This window comes from Giraffa tippelskirchi, chromosome 13 (assembly GCF_054371585.1).
Source record: "Giraffa tippelskirchi isolate mGirTip1 chromosome 13, T2T-mGirTip1v1.2.pri, whole genome shotgun sequence".
Classification (NCBI taxonomy): domain Eukaryota; kingdom Metazoa; phylum Chordata; class Mammalia; order Artiodactyla; family Giraffidae; genus Giraffa; species Giraffa tippelskirchi.
In genome coordinates this window covers 83,044,702-83,068,166 of record NC_137287.1, presented here as the reverse complement: position 1 = coordinate 83,068,166, position 23,465 = coordinate 83,044,702, and the positions used below count along the sequence as shown (strand labels likewise).

Below are 23,465 nucleotides of genomic sequence, written 5' to 3'. Positions count from 1 at the left end.
TTCTCGTGTTTGTGAAAGTCACTGTGACTTCAACTGGACCTTTCTGGATCAAATGAGTGTTTTAAAATCAAAGGATGAAATTGGAGGGGTGGGGGCGAGGTAGGGGCTGGGTTAGATTATTCTGATTTATATTCATCCTAAATTATGAGCTGGATTTACACTTACTGAAATGGGCTACAGTAAATCATGCTTTAGGTGGATGCTTTAGATATTAATGTTACCTAACTTAAGAGCTTCTAGAAGGGATTTTTCAAATTCTTCACCACTGAACTTCACCGCCTAATATTACACACTGAGAAGAAGAACCTTGGGGTCTCTAGCCAAAGCTCTGTTTTTAAGCCTGGACGAGTTCTCAGTGCATGCTCTGGCAGGAGGTTGTGGAGAAAACTGTCTTTGTTGTGTCAGTCAAGAGTTCACTTCTATTGCTGTCAACTGGGGATTTATAGCAGAATTTGGAGATTCTCATCTGCACTATTTGGAATTGCTTCTTACACTTGTTTAAATGGATGTGTATAAATCAACCAGAGGTGTAGACAGAGAGGAAATCTGTTTCCAAGTGTGTTTCTATGTTACATACACAATAGCGCAAAACATGGTCCTAATTCTACACCATGAGGGTAACATGTGAACATCCAGTGAGTTCAGTTCAAGGTACCATTTTTTTAGGATGGACGCCAAAAGACTCTACCAACCTGGCACATGCAGGTAGCACTATGAATAAAAACTGAGAATTTAATGTCACATCCTAAAGGTCACCAAGCTGGCACTTGGCCAAGCGGGAAGTGCAAAGCAATTGCACAGGGCCACGCTTTTCAGGCAAAGCTGTTACACTTCCCATGTCGTGAATTCAAATCTGGGGCATTCATGTTACTGCTGTGCTGCGTTTTCATCAGAAAAACAAAAAATCATCATTCAAGCGTATTCTCCATTCGTTACCAATCTTTCCCATGTTTTTCTTTCTTTCTCCCCCATTTCTTCTGTTCTTCCAAAAGGCATTTGTCAAATAAGATACGTTGGTAAACTTACTGTTATGTGCATGTACCCATATACCTTAGATTGTTTTCAGTTGAATAATTCAGAGCATTTAAAAAAATCCGCTTAGCTCACTGTGGTAACTAAGAAGAAAAGTGACAGTGTCAGACTCCAGGCAGAGCCACAAACGGATCATGGGACAATTTCGACCTAGTCTGGGGGTTCGCCTCGCAACAGCCCTCAAGTCTGCCTTGACACTCTCAGTGGCAGAGGGACCATCTCGCAGGAAAGAACAGCTTAGGAGTCCAGCTCTGAGAAGCCCTTGTCTGCAAGCAAGCAAGACAGTCTGTGTGAGTGTGTGTGTGAGCACAGGTGGGACTCTTCTAAGCACTGGAGGTCGAGCTCTGAACAGGACAAAAAGCTCCAGCTTCAAGGCACAAGACAGAATGAGAGCTAGTGAGAAGTGCAATGAAGGAGACTGAAGCAGGATGAACGGAAGCAAGAGCTTCCGTGCGTACACGTAAGTGCTATGTAGACATAGAGGTGTTTCACTACATAAAGGCTGCATCAGTATCACTTATCTCCACTTTATCCATCACCTTTATGGGATGTTATAGTGCTAACTTGGAATGCCATGATAGCACACCAGTATTCAGGATTGAACTGATTCATCCTATGAGTTCACTACTGGAATGTTCTTTGCCTGAAGAGAACATCATGGGATGTTTCAGCATTCACTAATGTATGTGAGAGATAATTTGATTTTCACATCCCTTAGGACACTTTTCCATAGCTTGCAGTCTCTGTTTGGTTGATATGGAAAAACCAACAAATTGTTCTACTAATTGTGTGGGTTGTGACAGTTTCAGAAATTCAAAGCCTTCTGGGTTTTCCCTAAAGTGTGTCAAAAGGACCAAACTCAGTATGGCCATTTGAAATTCAGAGTAAAAATCCATATATACTCAAATATATATATCCTATATATATGTATCATATATGTTTATATGTATACATTTGTGTATATATATGATGCATATATCATATATATATGATACATATATAGTCATATATAGTCAAAACCCATGGAATGAGGAAGAAATAAAATATTGGCACACAACACAAATGACACTGTGGACGCTGATCTGCAGGAGAAGTGACTGAGGACACTCTTTACCTTGCCTTCCTTGACTTGTGGGTAAACAGGGTAGTAGAGACAAGATTTGTATCCTAAACGGAGGATCTCCTTGAGAAAAAACTTGGTGTAGTGCCGGAAAATGGGATTCAGGACAAAGTGATACAGGTGTCCGTGCTCTTCGCGCTGGTGGTGACTGAAGTAGATGAAATCTTCAATGTTGTAGTGAGATCGGATATACTCTATATCCTAAAAAAAAAAAAGAGGTGAGAAAAGACATCTAAGAGGGTTTTAAACAAATGGCATGCATCTTCTAAGAAACATCACTTAAAAATAACTTTAAGGGCATGCCTTTCCCTTCTCTTCCTAAGGAGCCGGGGTAGAGATTGAACTACGCCTGGTGGGGACTAGGAAGAGATCTACCCCAGCGTCTGCTCTAAATGGCATTCATCCTTGGGGAGAAAAGTTGAATACACATGCCCAAAGATATACATACAAGGATGTTTACCACGGTGAGGTTTCGAGTTGTGAAAACGGGGACTCAGTCCTGTGGTGGACGCTGCCCAGACACCGTTTATCAGTGACTAACAGCTCACAACAGCCATCTCGGTGGAGGACTGCTCTGATGGTCATGCTTAGGTCGGTCTTCAAAAAGTTTCCCTGGCGGGACCTGGAACCTGAGCTAATGATTCTCTCCTGCATTATCATGTTCCAGCATGTTGCCAGAGGAGTGGCTATTTAGTTGATCCCCTCTGGATGGACATCTAACTTGTTTCTAGGGCTTTGCTATGATGAAACACACTGCCCTGTGCACCAGATCCAGGGTTTCTCTGAGCAAAATGCCCAATGAAAGAAAAAAGACTTTAGGTACAATAATGAGAGACGAGTTATCTTCTCCTACTACTTACTAATCTCATTTTCATTGTTAATTTTTTAAAAGCTAAAAGCTTAAGTTTCCTGAAAGTCACTTGCTTTGATGGCTTACTTCTGGAGGGTGGCTCAGAGCTTTGGAATTTGTTCCTCACAGCTGTGCTAACAACCCAGAGAGCCTTGAGTCCCAGCTTGTAGGCAGCCTCCCAGTGGCCACAGCAATACCATGGAGAAGCGGATAAACACACTGTCAAGGAGACCATGCCAGCCATTTGCACTGATCATTTAATCTCTCATTCATGACATGGAGAGACTTTTGAGGAAAACTGAGAAATGCAAAAGATCAGATAGGGAAACATACTACTCACTCCAGAGGCAACAGAGGTTATCCAGCAAGCAGAAGATAATTTTTTTAAAAAAATCTACCAAATGTCCTCAGAGATACCAAAATGGATCTCACATAAAACATAACAAACAAGCTGCTACAAAAAATAAAGGAACAATAAGAGAATAAGGAAGAGACTTGGAATTTAAATACATGAACTCCGAAATTAAAATTCCAGTAGAAGGTATGAATAGACACGGCTGAACAGTGCATTAGGAATCTGGAAGACAAAAATCAAGGAAATCTCCTAGAATGAAGAGTAAGAAGTACAAGAGATTAAAAAATACAGGAAGAAAGCTATGAGGCAGCAAAGGGTCAATTCCATTTAAGAAGGAATTTAAGACAAGGAGAATACAGAAAAAGAAAGGGAAGAAATAATTAATGAAAGCATGGAAGAAAGAGGTTCGCAAGCCCAAAAGAGGCATAAGATACTTCATAAGAATTTCAGGAATAAAAAGGAAAAGGGAATTCTCAAGAGAGAAAGCAAACAAACATACCTTTATTTACATCATATTGTATTTTATCTGTGACATTGGCTACTGGAAGATGATGAGAGTAAAAACAAGACTCTGATGAGAAATCATTTGCATAGGAATTCTATACACAGCTGAATTCAGGTGTAAGGACAGATGAAAACTTGTATGTGTGGACTCAAAGACCCGCCCCTCTTCCATCCTCTCTCCAAAAATTCTTAAAGATACACTGAATCAAAAGAATCTAAGAACAAAGACAGTTTGAATACACTGAAGAAATAAAGTCACATGAGCATATCAATAAATGCCAAAATACATTTAATAAAATTCAATACGCATGCACAATAAAAACTTTTAGTGAATTAGAAATAGGAGAGAAGTTCCTTGGTATCTTCCAGAAGCCATGTTCCCAGCCGGGAAGTCTCCATATTATATTTATCAGTTCTAAATTGTTCTGTAAAATCTACCAAGGCACAGATAAATTCATGGTAAGTGTTACAAGGTTTATCCGGAAAAGAAAACACTCAAGTAAAACCAAGAAATTTTAGGCAAAGAAAACAAATAAGAGAAGACTTCTGTACCAGATACCAAAACACATGATAATGCAATAGCTATCAACAAATAAATCTATGGAATGGAATAGAGAGTAAAAAAGACACAGACACATAGAAATTTAATAACATAAAGGCAGCATTTTAAATCAGCAGGGAAAGAATGGACTGACTACTCAGTAATAAATACTTTGGAATAATTGGCTGTGCATTGGGACAAAATAAAATTAGATGTCCACTTAACAACAAACACACACGATGCATGTTATTAAGTGTAAGAAAGGATGTTGGAAGGGATAAATGCATAATTCTCAATAGAGCAATTCTCTGGGGAGAGAGCTAGAACTTTTTTTGGTGTTGGAAGGTTATTTGAATTTTTAGAATATGAATGTTTTCGTGTATTCTTTATAATAGTTTAAACATTTTGAACTGAAAAAAAAAAAAGTGGTGATTTGAAAGGCTGCCAAGTGGGATGCAAGCAGATCTATAGCCTTCAGGAAAAGGAGACATTCGTATTAAATAAGTAAAAGTGAAACTTTGAAAGAGACATTGTGCACTGATTCAGGAGAGGAAAAGGTGCAGTCAAGGGAAGTCATATCCACTTCCCAGCTTACCATTTCGTTTCTGATCACTGCAATGCCGACTACCTGTTCTGCAACTTCAGCTACAAATACCTGAAGTGGTGTTCCATCCTAGAAAGAGAAGATGTTTTAGGGCCTTCCAAAATATCACTATTAATGTTTCTGTAAGCTGTCCTTAAAGGGTTTCAACCGTGATCACAGAACAACAATGATGAAGCCACCATCCTATCACCTTCTGGGTCAGGTAATAGGTTCAATGCCCTCCTTAATTGCATTTAACTCTCACTCCAACCCTATGAGATAAATATTACCATTATGTCTCTACTTCATTGATGAGAAAACAAGGCTTGGGAGTCCACCTGACAAGATCTCCAACTACTATGGAATGGATCTATTGATTCCAACGACGCTTTTTTGACTGGGAATCTGTATTCCTGCCAGGATAATCTCATGGACAGAGGATCTTTGCAGGCTACAGTCCCTGGGGTCGCAAAAAGTTGGACATGACTTAGTGACTGAACAACAACAACTGTTTTCTTCAGCACAACATCAGTAGTTCTCACTGTCATCCCAGGAGTCCTGTGTCCTGAGGATGCCAAAGAGCTTTGATTCATGTCTGTAATGTCTGCTACTATTTTCTGTATTAGAAATTAAAATTTAGAAAATTTTGGATTCTTCTATGAATTTTTTAATTTTTTTAATTTGACAAAAATATTTAGAGAAATATTTAGAAAAATATTTAGATGACATCACCTTATGGCAGAAAGCAAAGAACTAAAGAGCCTCTTGATGAAAGTGAAAGAGGAGAGTGAAAAAGTTGGCTTAAAGCTCAACATTCAGAAAACTAAGATCATGGCATCTGGTCCCATCACTTCATGGCAAATAGATGGGGAAACACTGGAAACAGTGAGAGACTTTATTTTTTTAGGCTCCCAAATCACTGCAGGTGGTGTCTGCAGCCATGAAATTAAAAGACACTTGCTCCTTGGAAGAAAAGCTATGACCAACCTAGATAGCATATTAAAAAGCAGAGACACTACTTTGCTGACAAAGGTCCATCTAGTCAAAGCAATGGTTTTTCCAGTGGTCATGTATGGATGTGAGAGTTGGACCATAAAGAAAGCTGAGTGCCAAAGAATTGATGCTTTTGAACTAGAGAAGACTAGAGAAGACTCTTGAGAGTGCTAGAGAAGACTCTTGCGAGTCTCTTGGACTGCAGGAAGATCCAATCAGTCCATCCTAAAGGAAATCAGTCCTGAATATTCATTGAAAGGACTGATGCTGAAGCTGAAACTCCAATACTTTGGCCACATGATGCAAATAACTGACTCATTAGAAAAGACCCTGATGCTGGGAAAGATTGAAGGCAGGAGGAGAAGGGGATCACAGAGGATGAGATGATTGGATGGCATCACCAACTTGATGGACATGAGTTTGAGTCAGCTCTGGGAGTTGGTGATGGACACGGAAGCCTGGCGTGCTGCAGTCCATGGGGTCACAAAGAGTTGGACACGACTGAGTGACTGAACTGAACTGATGGATTTAGAGAAAAGAGTAGCACTGTTTCATATTTTTGCAGATCTCGAATGTGTGGCTTAATGGAAGACAGCTGGATTCTCACATCTGCTTCTGTATTCAATCTGTTGCAATATATTAGTTTGGTTGAAATGAATGCAAAAAAAATAAATCTGTCTTCATAAGGATAGTAGTTGGAAAAAGGAGATGTATTTAAATAATCTTTTCAGATAATTATGGATATTCTTTTTTGATGCTCCAAACCAAAAAGTAACATGTCCTAAGTATTGTTTTAAAGATTTGTTGCAATGTGGATCTGAAACCTATCAGTGAACTTCCTATGTCCTAGTACATTGAAATTCACTGGTCTCTTCTTCACTTTGAATCTTTTACCTCTGCATGATTTTGTAATATCATGGCCTGTCTATCTGGAAAATATTGGTTCGCCAAGCTTATGCAGATTTTCCAAATGTTGACTTATCTTTAATCACAAAATATTGAAATACTGCAGTTGGTAATATCACCACTAGCTTCATCAGAAAACTTGTTTTTAAGTTTTTGGGGAGCTGTCAAGCTTATGATGGCAGATACTGATTTTCTAAAAGTCTAAGTTTTTCTTGAAAGCTTGGACTTCATCATAGAGGATACATGCTGTCAGTTGTCTTCGTGGAGTGACTCTCTCACCTCGTTCACTTTGAAGAAAAAGTCTGCCAGCTCCCCAGGACTAAATAACCATATTTTGTCTGCCAGCTGCTCTGTGACAGCAGTGCTGCAATTCAAACAACCGCAGAAACATTTTTCTTCAAACCACCACCATGCTTCAGCCTGCAGCCCGAGAGCAGAATGGGCATATCTCATTTTGCTACACAGAATACTGCAAAAACATATACTCAAGGACTGAGGCTTAGTAAGTTAATAATGTTTACAGCTTCAAGGGAAACTGGCTCTCCTCTTTTTTTTTTTTTTGGAATTTTAATTAAAATGTCTATGGAGATAGCTGCAGATTCACCAGCAGTTGTAAAAAACAATACAGAGAGATTCCTTATACATCTTGCCCAGTATCCTATAATGGCAACCTTCTGCAGAACACTAGTATGATATGACAAGCAGGGAAAGCACACTGATGTGACTGTGTGTGTGTGTATTCAGGTCTATGCAGTTTTAGCCCCTGCGTAGGTTCATGTGCCCACCATTGCAGTCAAGATAATAGACAGTCCAACACAAGGATCTCTTGGCTTGCCTATTGCACCACATCCGTCTGCCCTCTGCCCCGCTCCCATCCTTAACCCTGGTGACAAGTGAGCTATTCTCCAGCTTTAAAGTGTTATCATTTACAAAATGTCATACAAGCAAAACCATACAGTATATAACCTCTAGAGATTGGCTTATTTTTCCATTTAGCATAATTCTCTGAACATTTTCTAGTGGTAAAGTATCCACCTGCCAATGCAGAAGATGGAAGAGACAAGGGTTGTATCCCTGGGTCAGGAGGAAACCCCTGGAATAGGAAATGGCGCCCTACTCCAATATTCTTGCTTGGAAAACTCCAGGGGCAGAGGAGTCTTGTGGGTGACAGTCCATGAGGCTGCAAAGAGTTGCACGTGACTGAGCAACCGATCACACACACACACTCACACTGGACATTCACCCAAGTTGATGCATGAATCAATAGTGCATCCCTGAACAGTACAGAGGTCCTTAAAAAACTAAAAATAGAACAACCATATGATCCAGCAATTCCACTTCTGAGCATATATCTGGAAAAGATGAAAACGCTAATTTGAAGAGAGACATGTAGCCCAATGTTCATTGCAGCATTATTTACAATAGCCATGACATGGAAGCAACATAAATATCCATCAACAGAGGAATGGAGAAATAAGATGTGATACTTATATACAATGGAATGTTACTCATCTGTAAAGAAGAATGAAATTTGCCATTTGCAACAACATGGATGGACCCAGAGATGATCTTATTAAGTGAGGTAAATCAGAAAAAAAAAAATCTCATATAATATCACTTATTTGTGGAATCTAACAAAAAAATGATACAAATGAGCTTATTTACAAAACAGAAACAGACTCACAGACATGGAAAACAGTCACAGTTACCAACGGAGAAAGGGGTGATGGGAGAGATAAATTAGGAGTTTGAAATTAACTGATAGAGGAGGCGGGGCTAAGATGGCGGAGGAATAGGACGGGGAGACCACTCTCTCCTCCACAAATTTATCAAAAGAACATCTGAACGCTGAGCAAACTTCACAAAACTACTTCTGAAGGCTGACAGAGGACGTCAGGCTTCCACAAAGACAGCGCATTATCTTCAAAAGAGGTAGGAGAAATTATAAAAGATAAAAAGAGAGACAAAAGAGTTAGGGACGGAGACCCGTCCCGGGGAGGGAGTCGTAAAAGAGGAGAAATTTCCAAGCACCAGGAAACCCTCTCACCGGCGGGTGTGGGGGAGGATTTTTTATCTCGGAGGGCAACGTAACTGGGAGGAAAAAATAAATAAAACCCACAGATTACGTGCCTAAAGCAACTCCCAGCAAAGAACCCCAGACGCTTCCATCATCCGCCACCAGCAAGTGGGGGCTGAACGGAGAGGAGCGGGCGGCACTGCCTAGGGTAAGGACCGGGCCCGAGTGCCCTGAGGGCAATCTGAGGGAGCTAACGTGAGATAGTAACCTAAACTGTGGGACAGCCAGAGAGAACTATCCCGCGAAAAGCCCAACTCTAAGGCACTGCCGGCCCGCTCACAGAACAAAGGACTGAGCGATACCAGAGGAGAGCTAGCAGGCTGCGGACCGCCCCATCCCCCGCCGGACACAGCGGGCAGGCGAGGCCACCCAGAGCTGGAAAGGGGCAAACTCGGCCCCAGAGAGGGCACCCCCTACCAAACTGCAAACAGGCTCCCAGTTTCTAGGCAAAGACTGCCTGAGATCCCGGAGGGTCGACAGCCGCCGGGAGGGTCGCAGCCAGAGACCAGCTCCCCAGAACCGACACAAAGCACACCGGAGCCGGGCGCGCCCGTAAACCGAGGCGGGGACCAGGGAGGTGATAAGCCGCACCGCCCCAACAGGGGAGAGCGCGCTTGCCAAACTCCTGGCCGCCTGAGCAGCTCCGACCGGGAACGGCACAAGCCGTGGGCGAAACTGAGTCTGCGCCTTTGTGGAGTAACCGGGAGCCTGAACCTGAGCGGCTTAGACCTGGGAAGTGCACGCATCTCAGGGCTCACTCCCCGGCCCACTCCCCGGCTGAGTAACCTGAAGCCTGAGCAGGGTAGACGGGGAAAGCACACACGCCGTGAGCGGGGGCGAACCCAGTGCGGCCGAGACACTGCGAGCTCACCACACACACGCCAGGTTTGCAGTGTTCCTTCCCTCCCCACAGCACGATTGAACAAGCGAACCTAAAGAGACCACCTCCACCCCTTTGTTGCAGGGCGTAAATTAGATACTGAAGAGACCTCCAAACAGAAGCCAAATAAACAGAGGGAAGCGCTTTGGAAGTGACAGGCCAACAGATTAAAATCCCTGTAGTTAATACCGACTGCATTGAAAAGGACCTACAGATCTTGAAAAGTATAAGCAGGAACAAGGATCTATCTGAAACTGAGCAGACCCCACACTGCTCACAACAGCTCCAGAGAAAGTCCGGGATATATATTTTTTTACTATTATTATTTCTTTTTTAATCTAAAAAAATTTTTTTTTCTCTTCTTTCCTTTTTCTTCAAGTCCTCTATTACACCTTTAACTTTCATTTTCATAACCCACTATTAACTTGAAAAAAAAAAAACCCTATTTTTGAAGCAAACTGCATACATATATCTTATACCTTTTGTGTTTTCTTTTTTTACTGTTTTTTTCCTGTTTTACTTTTTTTACTGTTTTACTGTTTTACTGTTTTTTTTCTTTTTACACTGTTCCCTTTTTTCTTTTTTTTTATATTGTAAGTTTTATAAGAGTCTAACCTCTACTCTAGATTTTTAATCTTTGTTTTACATATTTGATATTTTGTACATTTAAGAACCCAATCTTTAGGACCCATTTTTACTCAGGAGTGTGATCACTGGCCTGATTACTCTCTCCCCCTATTGATGCTCTTTCTTCTTCCCCAGGGAACCTCTATCTCCCACCCTCCTCCTTCTCTTCTCAACCCAATTCTGTGAATCTCTGAGGGTGTTCTGGGTACCAGAGAACACTTCAGGAACAGGATACTGCCCAGATCTCTCTCTCCCCTCTTGATTCCTCCCTTTCTACTCATGCTCACCTCTATTACCTTCCTCCCACCTCTCTATGTATCTCTGTGAACCACTCTGAGGGTTCCAGACTGTGGAAAGCACAGAGGGAAGTGCTTACTGGCTAGATTGCTCTCTCCACATTTGAATTCCCCTCTTCACCTCCTGGTCACCTCAAACCACCCCCCCCCCACCTCATCTCTCCATGTAACTCAGTGAACCTTTCTGGGTATCCCTCACTGTGGAGAATCTTTTCACCATTAACCTAAAAGTTTTATTATTGATGCTGTATGGAAGGAGAAGTCTTGAGGCTACTGCAAGAATAAGACTGAAAGCCAGGGGAAACATTAATTATTAAGAGACCACCCAATAGCCTCCACATATACACCGAAACCAAGCTCCACCCAAGAGCCAATAAGTTCCAGAGCAAGACATACCACGCAAATTCTCCAGCAACGCAGGAACACAGCCCTGAGCATCAATATACAGGCTGCCCAGAGGCACACCAAATCCATAGACATCTCAAAAATTAATACTGGTCACTCCATTGCACTCTAGAGAGCAGAAATCCAGCTCCACCCACCAGAACACCGACACAAGCTCCCCCAACCAGGAAGCCTTGACAAGCCACCTGTCCAACCCCAACCACAGTGAGGAACCTCCACAATAAAGAGGAACTTCATACTACCAGAGTACAGAAGGGCCACGCCTAACACAGCAATCTCAACAAGATGAAAAGGCAGAGAAATACTCAGCAAGTAAAGGAAAATGAGAAATGCCCACAAAGCCAAACAAAAGAGGAGGAGATAGGGAATCTATCTGAAAAAGAATTTAGAATAATGATAATAAAAATGATCCAAAATCTTGAAAGCAAAATGGAGTTACAGATAAATAGCCTGGAGACAAGGATTGAGAAGATGCAAGAAATGTTTATCAAGGACCTAGAAGAAATAAAAAGGAGTCAATATAGAATGAATAATGAAATAAAGGAGATAAAAGACACTCTGGAGGGAACCAACAGTAGAATAACGGAGGCAGAAGATAGGATAAGTGAGGTGGAAGATAGAATGATGGAAATAAACGAAGCAGAGAGGAAAAAAGAAAAAAGAATCAAAAGAAATGAGGAAAACCTCAGGGACCTGTGGGACAATATGAAACGCCCCAACATTCGAATCATAGGAGTCCCAGAAGAAGATAAAAGGAAAGGCCATGAAAAAATACTCGAGGAGATAATAGTTGAAAATTTCCCTAAAATGAGGAAAGAAATAGTCACAGAAGTCCAAGAAACCCAGAGAGTTCCAAACAGGATAAACCCAAGGCGAAACACCCCAAGACACATATTAATCAAATTAACAAAGATCAAACACAAAGAACAAATATTAAAAGCTGCAAGGGAAAAACAACAAATAACACACAAGGGGATCCCCATAAGGATAACAGCTGATCTTTCAATAGAAACCCTTCAGGCTAGAAGGGAATGGCAGGACATACTTAAAGTAATGAAAGAGAATAATCTACAACCCAGATTACTGTACCCAGCAAGGATCTCATTCAGATATGAAGGAGAATTCAAAAGCTTTACAGACAAGCAAGAGCTGAGGGAATTCAGCACCACCAAACCAGCTCTCCAACAAATGCTAAAGGATCTTCTCTAAACAGGAAACATAGAAAGGATGTTTCAACACGAACTCAAAACAACAAAGTAAATGGCAACGGGATCATACTTATCAATAATTACCTTAAATGTAAATGGGTTGAATGCCCCAACCAAAAGACAAAGGCTTGCTGAATGGATACAAAAACAAGACCCCTATATATGCTGTCTACAAGAGACCCACCTCAAAACTAGGGACACACACAGGCTGAAAGTGAAGGGATGGAAAAACATATTTCATGCAAACGGAGACCAAAAGAAAGCAGGAGTCGCAATACTCATTTCAGATAAAATAGACTTTAAAATAAAGGCTGTGAAAAGGGACAAAGAAGGACACTACATAAAGATCAAAGGATCAATCCAAGAAGAAGACGTAACAATCATAAATATATATGCACCCAACATAGGAGCACCACAATATATAAGGCAAATACTAACAAGTATGAAAGGGGAAATTAACAATAACACAATAATAGTGGGAGACTTTAATACTCCACTCACGCATATGGATAGATCAACTAAACAGAAAATTAACAAGGAAACACAAACTTTAAATGATACAATAGACAAATTAGATTTAATTGATATTTACAGGACTTTCCACCCCAAAACAATCAATTTTACCTTTTTCTCAAGTGCACATGCAACTTTCTCCAGGATAGATCACATCCTGGGCCATAAATCTAGCCTTGGTAAATTCAAAAAAATTGAAATCATCCCAGCCATCTTCTCTGACCACAATGCAGTAAGATTAGACCTCAATTACAGGAAAAAAACTATTAAAAATTCCAACATATGGAGGCTAAACAACACGCTTCTGAATAACCAACAAATCACAGAAGAAATCAAAAAAGAAATAAAATTATGCATAGAAACGAATGAAAATGAAAACACAACAACCCAAAACCTATGGGACACTGTAAAAGCAATACTAAGGGGAAGGTTCATAGCAATACAGGCGTACCTCAAGAAACAAGAAAAAAATCAAATAAATCAACTAACTCTACACCTAAAGCAACTAGAGAAGGAAGAAATGAAAAACCCCAGGGTCAGTAGAAGGAAAGAAATCTTAAAAATTAGGGCAGAAATAAATGCAAAAGAAACAAAAGAGACCATAGCAAAAATCAACAAAACTAAAAGCTGGTTTTTCGAGAAGATAAACAAAATTGACAAGCCATTAGCCAGACTCATCAAGAAACAAAGGGAGAAGAATCAGATCAACAAAATTAGAAATGAAAATGGAGAGATCACAACAGACTCCACAGAAATACAAAGGATCATAAGAGACTACTACCAACAGCTATATGCCAATAAAATGGACAACTTGGAAGAAATGGACAAATTCTTAGAAAAGTATAACTTTCCAAAACTGAACCAGGAAGAAATAGAAGATCTTAACAGACACATCACAAGCACGGAAATCGAAACTGTAATCAGAAATCTTCCAGCAAACAAAAGCCCAGGACCAGACGGCTTCACAGCGGAATTCTACCAAAAATTTAGAGAAGAGCTAACACCTATCCTACTCAAACTCTTCCAGAAAATTGCAGAAGATGGTAAACTTCCAAACTCATTCTATGAGGCCACCACCACCCTAATCCCAAAACCAGACAAAGATGTCACAAAAAAGGAAAACTACAGGCCAATATCACTGATGAACATAGATGCAAAAATCCTTAATAAAATTCTAGCAAACAGAATCCAACATCATATTAAAAAGATCATACATCATGACCAAGTGGGCTTTATCCCAGGAATGCAAGGTTTTTTTAACATCCGCAAATCAATCAATGTAATACACCACATTAACAAATTGAAAGAAAAAAACCATATGGTTATCTCAATAGATGCAGAAAAAGCCTTTGACAAAATTCAGCATCCATTTATGATAAAAACCCTCCAGAAAGCAGGAATAGAAGGAACATATCTCAACATAATAAAAGCTATATATGACAAACCCACAGCAAACATTATCCTCAATGGTGAAAAATTGAAAGCATTTCCCCTAAAGTCAGGAACAAGGCAAGGATGCCCACTTTCACCACTACTAGTCAACATAGTTTTGGAAGTTTTGGCCACAGCAATCAGAGCTGAAAAAGAAATAAAAGGAATACAGATAGGAAAAGAAGAAGTAAAACTCTCACTGTTTGCAGATGACATGATCCTCTACATAGAAAACCCTAAAGACTCTACTAGAAAATTACTAGAGTTAATCAATGAATATAGTAAAGTTGCAGGATATAAAATTAACACACAGAAATCCCTTGCATTCCTATACTCCAATAATGAGAAAACAGAAAGAGAAATTAAGGAAACAATACCATTCACCATTGCAACAAAAAGAATAAAATATTTAGGAATATATCTACCTAAAGAAACAAAAGACTTATATATAGAAAACTATAAAACACTGATGAAAGAAATCAAACAGGACACAAACAGATGGAGAAATATACCGTGTTCATGGATTGGAAGAATTAATATAGTGAAAATGAGTATACTACCCAAAGCAATCTATAGATTCAATGCAATCCCTATCAAGCTACCAATGGTATTTTTCACAGAACTAGAACAAATCATCTCACAATTTGTATGGAAATATAAGAAACCTCGAATAGCCAAAGCAATCTTGAGGAAGAAGAATGGAACTGGAGGAATCAACCTGCCTGACTTTAGGCTCTACTACAAAGCCACAGTCATCAAGACAGTATGGTACTGGCACAAAGATAGAAATATAGATCAATGGAACAAAATAGAAAGCCCAGAGATAAACTCACGCACATATGGACACCTTATCTTCGACAAAGGAGGCAAGAATATATAATGGAGAAAAGACAATCTCTTTAACAAGTGGTGCTGGGAAAACTGGTCAACCACTTGTAAAAGAATGAAACTAGAACACTTTCTAACACCATACACAAAAATAAACTCAAAATGGATTAAAGATCTAAACGTAAGACCAGGAACTATAAAACCCCTAGAGGAAAACATAGGCAAAACACTGTCCGACATAAATCACAGCAGGATCCTCCATGACCCACCTCCCAGAATATTGGAAATAAAAGCAAAAATAAACAAATGGGACCTAATTAAAATTAAAAGCTTTTGCACAACAAAGGAAACTATAAGCAAGGTGAAAAGACAGCCTTCAGAATGGGAGAAAATAATAGCAAACGAAGCAACAGACAAACAATTAATCTCAAAAATATACAAGCAACTTCTGCAGCTGAATTCCAGAAAAATAAACGACCCAATCAAAAAATGGGCCAAAGAACTAAACAGACATTTCTCCAAAGAAGAAATACAGATGGCTAACAAACACATGAAAAGATGCTCAACCTCACTCATTATTAGAGAAATGCAAATCAAAACCACAATGAGGTATCATTTCACACCAGTCAGAATGGCTGCTATCCAAAAGTCTACAAGCAATAAATGCTGGAGAGGGTGTGGAGAAAAGGGAACCCTCTTACACTGTTGGTGGGAATGCAAACTAGTACAGCCACTATAGAGAACAGTGTGGAGATTCCTTAAAAAACTGGGAATAGAACTGCCATATGACCCAGCAATCCCACTGCTGGGCATATACACCGAGGAAACCAGAATTGAAAGAGACGCGTGTACCCCAATGTTCATCGCAGCACTGTTTACAATAGCCAGGACATGGAAGCAACCTAGATGTCCATCAGCAGACGAATGGATAAGGAAGCTGTGGTACATATACACAATGGAATATTACTCAGCCATTAAAAAAAATACATTTGAATCGGTTCTACTGAGATGGATGAAACTGGAGCCCATTATACAGAGTGAAGTAAGCCAGAAAGAAAAACAACAATACAGTATACTAATGCATATATATGGAATTTGAAAGATGGTAACGATAACCCTATATGCGAGACAGAATAAGAGACACAGATGCATAGAACAATTTTATGGACTCTGAGGGAGAAGGTGAGGGTGGGACGTTCTGGGAGAATAGCATTGAAACATGTATATTATCATATGTGAAACAGAACACCATTCCATGTTCGATGCATGAGACAAGGGCTCAGGGCCGGGGCAATGGGATGACCCAGAGGGATGGGATGGGGAGGGAGGTGGGTGGGGGGTCCAGGAAGGGGAACACATGTAAACCCATGGCTGATTCATGTCAATGTATGGCAAAAACTATTACAATATTGTAAAGTAATTAGCCCCCAACTAAAATAAATAAATTTATAAAATAAAAAAAATTAAAAAGAAAAAAAGAAATTAACTGATATACTGACTGGCTGATTCAGTCACTCAGTTGTATCTGATTCTTTGCAATCCTAAGGACTGTAGCCCACCAGGCTCCACTGTCCATGGGATTTTTTTCAGGCAGGCATACTGGAGTGGGTTGCCATTTCCTCCTCCAGGGGATCTTCATGACCTAGGGAATGAACCCACATCTTCGGCTCCTGCATTGCAGAATTCTTTACCACTGACCCACTGGGGAAGCCCAGTTGATACACATTACTATATATAAAACAGATAAACAACAAAGACTTACTGTATAGATATATATATATTTACCTGAATCACTCTGTGGTACACCTGAAACTAATACAACATTATAACTCAACTATACTTAAACAAAAAAACAGTACATCATTTGCTACTGCTGAGCACTATTCAGTGGCATGGAGGTAACACAGCTTATCCACCTGTTGAAGGACACCTGGTCTGACTCCAGCTGCTATGAACACTTGTATCCAAATCTTCCTTTTTCTGGGATAAATGCTCAGGAGTGCAATCACCAGGTCACATGACTGTTGTATTTATTTGTTTGTTTTTTAAGAAATAGCCAAAATGTTCTCCAGAGCGGGGATAGAATCTCACATCCCCACCAGCAACAGAGGAGTGACCCAATTTCCCAGCATCCTTGCCAGCACTGAGGGGTGTCCCTCTTTTTAGTTTTAGCCATTCTGCTGGTGCGCACTGACCTCCCATCATGGGCTTTCTGTTCCTGTCGCTGCTGTGGGAACAGAGCCGCAAACTCGGTGACCACTGGCAAGTTTGCTGCCCCACCCCCGATCCACACCTAGGTCCCTGAGGTTTTTCCCACCATTGCTTTTGCACCATCAGTGCAAATATCAATTTGGCAGAAAAGGAAAATAATTTCTTACTTATCTTAGGAAGATAGTTTTAACCATACAGACTCCCTGCATGTCTTGGGGACCCCTTAGAGTTCCTTAGAACCCGCTTTAAGAACTGGGCCACTACATCATACTGGGTCAGCCAGCCATGAGGGAAGGAACAAAAAAAATATATAAACCAAGACCAAAAGAGACCAAGACAAATCAAAACAGAAAAACATGTGCTGAAGGGAAGTTTTATTTTAATTCAATGCCTTTATATTTATTAAAACTCTCACCATGTTTGTGTTTGTTGCCTCCGTCTTGATGCGTTAGACTGACTGAAAGGTTTATTCAAAAGAGCCCATAACTGGGAACTTGCCAGATGACCTGAGAGGTGGAATGAATAAACTGGGGTATGTTCAAGCAATGAAGTACTTTGTACACCACAGTGTGGATAAACCTCACAGGCGTGGCTGAGCAAAAGACGTTTGGTGTCAGAAAACATACTGTCTGATCCCTTTAAATAAAGCTCAAAAGCCAGGTATTTATGATCTTAGAAGCGAAGGTAGTACTAACCTGGAGGGAGGGGGGAGTCACTAAACGAGAACTTGAAAGGGACTTCCGGTGGGCTGGCGTTAGTCTGTTTCCTGCTTATTCCATAGCGTGTTCAAATTGTGAAATCCATCGGACTTTTTTTTATTGGTTATGCTTCAGTGAATTTTTTTTTTAATAAAATTCATCAAAACAGTAATGAAGCATTTTCCTAACCACGTGCATTCTTCCACATCTGGAGGAAGGTAACTGGAGTGGTCCTTAAGAAGGCAGCAATGATGTAAGGACCACTGCTAGCTTGCTCTTTGTTATGACAAATGTATAATACACTTACTGTGCTAGAAAGAGAGCCCCAAATTTGTCACACAGGATCTTCCCAGCCAATCTGATCCTTGAGGATGCAGCCAGCTCAACAAAAAGGTATGGACCAACCCATCATCCAGAAGGGCAAAATGGGTGCTGCTGGGGTGGGCACCAGGGACCCAAGGATCCTCTAACCTGACTCAGATGTGCCTTTTCCAAGCACTGGGGTCTCATTTTCTTACACGATGCCTAGATCAAGTTTAAATTTTCTATACCTGAGATAAGGATTTAGGGCATATCTGATCAGCCTCCATGGGGCCACTAGTGAGAAAAACAGCCCCAAACTTCTTTAAACCTCAGTTTCCTGGTTCTTTTTTTCTCCCTGCCATCTCCCAACCCCACCTCTGTTGCTCCCCACCACCCAATTCTCCAACAAGGCCCAAGAAAACATTGGGATGGAACCTACACAGCTCATAATAGTACCAAAGCATGGAGAAAGGAAGCCAGTCTGGAAGTAGCAGGTACTTACAGGGTCCCTGCGAGCCTCGTTGTACTGCTTCAAATCCTCCAATATGCTTTTACAGGGCATGAGGCTGCTGACGAGTTTTTCAACACCAGGAGTGTCCGAGAGGGTAGCTAATCTTATTTTAATGGTCCTGGGTAAGAAGAGACACATTTTCTTTTTCAGCTTAAAGTACTAAAATACATATTCTCCCTGTCCCCCAAATGGAGACAAGATTGTAACCGATCACACTTATATAAAATAATACCCAGTAAAATATTTTTATATAACATTGGGATTTAATTAAAAAGTAACTCTTCATTCTAGAAAACATGGAAAACATTCATTTAAAAAGTGCGAAGAATAAGGTTAAAAGAAAAAGAAAACAACACTGACTGTAACCATTAACCAAACAATACAAAGTCAAATTTTAAATTTATTTCATTTAAAACTTATGTCACATTTGCTTCATATGTAAAGCCAAATTCTTCTTCACATTTATAAAGTATGTTAAGAAGTTAAGAACTTACACTGAACCCAGGCTGGCTTCATGAGTCTTAAATTTAATAACTTTATCTTTGATTTCGTGTTTCTATGTGAAGTCTAGCAGGACAATGGAGCACGTCCAGGGCTTGATGCCTTGGCTCGCGCGTGATACCCACCTCGTCCAGCTCCCAGGATGGTTTCTTCCCCACCTGTGCCCTGCCTTTGGCGCCTCCCCCATCTCTGCCCCGCGATGGCTTCCATCCTCTGCCAGGGTGACAACTGGGTGCATCAGTGGGGTAGCCCCACCCTCGCTGGGGTCCTGGACATGGGCCTGGGGAGGATCAGCATCAAACTGTGTCCCTGGAGTCTCTAATCAGAGCAAGGTGGTGTCTGTCCACACCTAGGGCAGGCAGTGCCACAGTGTGTTAGGCTGGCAACTCAATGTAGAGCTCCAGCCCATCCCATACCTAGGTATTCAGGGCGTCTGAGTGCCTGTTTGCTACGGGATAGAGCCATGGACCCATGCAAAGGGTCATGAAGATCTTTTTTGTACAGTTCTTCTGTGTATTCTTGCCACCTCTTCTTAATATCTTCTGCTTCTGTTAGTCCATACCATTTCTGTCCTTTATTGAGCCCATCTTTGCATGAAATGTTCCCTTGGTATCTATAATTTTCTTGAAGAAATCTCTAGTCTTTCCCAATCTGTTGTTTTCCTCTATTTCTTTGCATTGATCGCTGAGGAAAGCTTTCTTATCTCTCCTTGCTATTCTTTGGAACTCTGCATTCAGATGGGAATATCTTTCCTTTTCTCCTTTGCTTTTTGCTTTCTTCTTTTCACAGCTATATGTAAGGCCTCCTCTGACAGCCATTTTGCTTTTTTGCATTTCTTTTCCATGGGGATGGTCTTGATCCCTGTCTCCTGTACAATGTCACGAACCTCTGTCCATAGTTCATCAGGCACTCTATCAGATCTAGTCCCTTAAATCTATTTGTCACTTCCACTGTATAATCATAAGGGATTTGATTTAGGTCATACCTGAATGGTCTAGTGGTTTTCCCTATTTTCTTCAATTTAAGTCTGAATTTGGCAATTAGGAGGTTATTAGTGTTATTATCAAAAAGGACAAGGCTACTCCTCCTACTATTAATAAAGTAAAATACTCTAACCTACTTTGCTTCCAACTGTAGTGAATATTTGTGCTTATGTTTTAATGTCTGCTTCCGTTTTATGGGCAAAGCAGCATATTTGTAAAGAACAACCTACATCTATAATTAACTGATATAAAAATGATCATTACTTTGTCTCTAAGTCATCTCTAACTCTTTGTGACCCCAGGAACTGTAGCCCACCAGTCTCTTCTGTACATGGAGTTTTCCAGGCAAGAACACTGGAGTGGGTTGCCATTTCCTTCTCCAGGGGATCTTCCTGACCCAGGGATCAAACCCACGTCCTTTGCATCTCCTGCACTGGCAGGTAGATTCTTTACCACTGAGCCACCAGGGAAGCCCCAATCAATTGCCAGCACATGAATAATAGAATAATAATAAAATTGGAACAGGAGTATGTCAAGGCTGTATATCATCACCCTGCTTATTTAACTTATACGCAGAGCACATCATGAGAAATGCTGGGCTGGATGAAGCACAAGCTGGAATCAAGATTGTATGGAGAAATATCAATAACCTCAGATATGCAGATGACACCACCCTTATGGCAGAAAGTGAAGAAGAACTAAAGAGCCTCTTGATGAAAGTGAAAGAGGAGAGTCAAAAAGTTGGCTTAAAACTCAACATTCAGAAAACTAAAATCATGGCATCCAGTCCTATCACTTCATGGCAAATAGATGGGAAAACAATGGAAACACTGACAGACTTTATTTTCTTGGGCTCCAAAATCACTGCAGATGGTAACTGCAGCCATAAAATTAAAAGACACTTGCTCCTTGGAAGAAAAGTTATGACCAACCTAGACAGCATATTAAAAAGCAGAGCCATTACTTTGCCACCAAAGTCTGTCTAGCCAAAGCTATGGTTTTTCCAGTAGTCAAGTATGGATGTGAGAGTTGGACTATAAAGAAAGCTGAGTGCCAAAGAATTGATGCTTTTGAACTGTGGTGTTGAAGACTCTTGAGAGTCCCTTGGACTGCAGTGAGGTCCAACCAGTCCATCCTAAAGGAAATCAGTCCCGAATATTCATTGGAAGGACTGATGCTGAAGCTGAAACTCCAATACTTTGGCCACCTGATGTGAAGAACTGACTCATTTGAAAAGACCCTGTTGCTGGGAAAGACTGAAGGTGGGGGGAGAAGGGGACAATAGAGGATGAGATGGTTGGATGGCCTCACCGATTCGATGGACATGAGTTAGAGTAAGCTCCAAGAGTTGGTGATGGACAGAGAAGCCTGGTGTGCTGCAGTCCATGAGGTTGCAAAGAGTCAGACATGACTGAGCGACTGAACTGAACTGAACTGAATAATAGAAACAGCATGAGCAATTTTTAAGTGAAAGATAAGAACATGGTTCTGACATGGTCACCTTATGCCAAAATCTAGTTCAGATGTTCCTACTTGTATTTCTCCACAAGTTTGGAATGAGGAGTTTCGGATCATCATTCTTTCATTATCAGCTCTGTGCTGGGTCCCTTCCTCTGTCCCACAACCAGGCACAGAACCGGGAAGGAGACCACGCCCCCATCCCACCACCTGTTCCGCAGGTTACCTTGCACAACCTTCCCAGAAGTGAACACGTGCTCACACCAAGATGGTTTAGGCGTTTTCTCCTCAAGGGCTCACACGTGGTTCTAGAGCTGCTTTGAATCAGAGAGGAGCTTAGCCATGGTTGTCCACTCATTCATGGGGCTTCCTCCAGCCATAGAGGAAGCAAGTTCTCCCAAGGGGGTCCTACATGGGGCCCCCTGTTTCCTAACTCTTCCCTGTGGCCCTTCGCCTCCCCAGGTCACTCCACTCTCACACGTCCCTCCTCTGCTGAACTTGGATGTTCAGGAAATGTCACTTCTCCACGAAGAAATGATGTCATCCTCGCCCACTGGTCCCTTCTTGGATCTGGAAAGTTTTGTTTCACAAGAGATTTTGTTCTCTTGCTTTTGGCGCATTCTGGCCTCAAAGGTCAGATTTTATATCATTTAATCAGACTGCATGCATAACAAAACAGAAAATCATACATAAAAGTAGAAGGAAAAAAGATTTAACAGTTAATTTTTCACCTTCAAGTTGAATGAATGAATGGTTTTAGACACCTAGCAGTCAACGTATATGTCATCACTCAGTCTTGCAGAATATAGGGTGGTTTTTTGATGCCAGTGAATTAAAACTAAACGATGGAAAGAAGAAAAAGTAATTTGAATCTTTCTGCGTTTCAAAGGAGTGATCTATGTAATAGAAACATAAAATAATTCGACAGCTATCATGATTTCAGTTTAAACCAAAACAAAATGATAACCACAAAATAAAGTTTCTCTTGGTTTCTATTCAAGGAAGCTGGTTAAAAGTACCAGAAAGACTGATAGCCCTAAACCATTCTCAGTGACAACATGGGTCTGAAACAGGTAGAATGGTGACATGCTAGAAAAAGATGACCACCAGGCATGAGTGAGTCCCCCATGGAAAAGCATAAAAAGCAAAATCACTGAGGGAAGGAACCACTTAAAAACTAACTCCTAAGGGCATTTTTATTTGCTGAGCAAAGTTGACAATAAGTAGTATGACTCAACTTAGAGGTCAATGTTTATTCATAGAAAATCATTTCTGGCACCAAAAATATATACAGATATCAGTTGGATGAGCAAGTTTGAAACCTAATCTCCCAAATTAAAAAAAAAAAAAAATGGCAAATTTCAGAAAAACATGCTTTGGAAGGGCAGGAAGATGGAATGAGCAGTTGGTTCATGCAAACGTGTCCTCTGGTCATGAATAAAGAATAAGAAAAGCCCATGCAATGGTGGCTCAGACGGTAAAAAATCCGCCTGCAACACGGGAGACCTGGGTTCAGTCCCTGGGTCTGGAAGATCCCCTGGAGAAGGGAATGGCTACCCACTCCAGTATTCTGGCCTGAAGAATTCCATGGACAGAGGAGCCTGGCGGGCTACAGTCCATGGGGTCTCAAAGAGTCAGACACGACTGAGCA

General features: G+C 40.8%; 1 protein-coding gene across 1 annotated transcript in view; it reads right to left on the bottom strand.

Moving 5' to 3' along the window:
* CFAP61 (cilia and flagella associated protein 61) overlaps nucleotides 1-23,465 on the bottom strand; it is a 252,305-nt gene that overhangs the window by 136,537 nt on the left and 92,303 nt on the right. The window contains exons 15-17 of the mRNA XM_081558711.1: nucleotides 18,864-18,990; nucleotides 4,998-5,075; nucleotides 2,147-2,353 (exon numbers count right to left, since the gene is read on the bottom strand). Coding sequence (XP_081414837.1) covers nucleotides 2,147-2,353; nucleotides 4,998-5,075; nucleotides 18,864-18,990 — 412 coding nt within the window. The remainder of the gene's footprint in view (nucleotides 1-2,146; nucleotides 2,354-4,997; nucleotides 5,076-18,863; nucleotides 18,991-23,465) is intronic.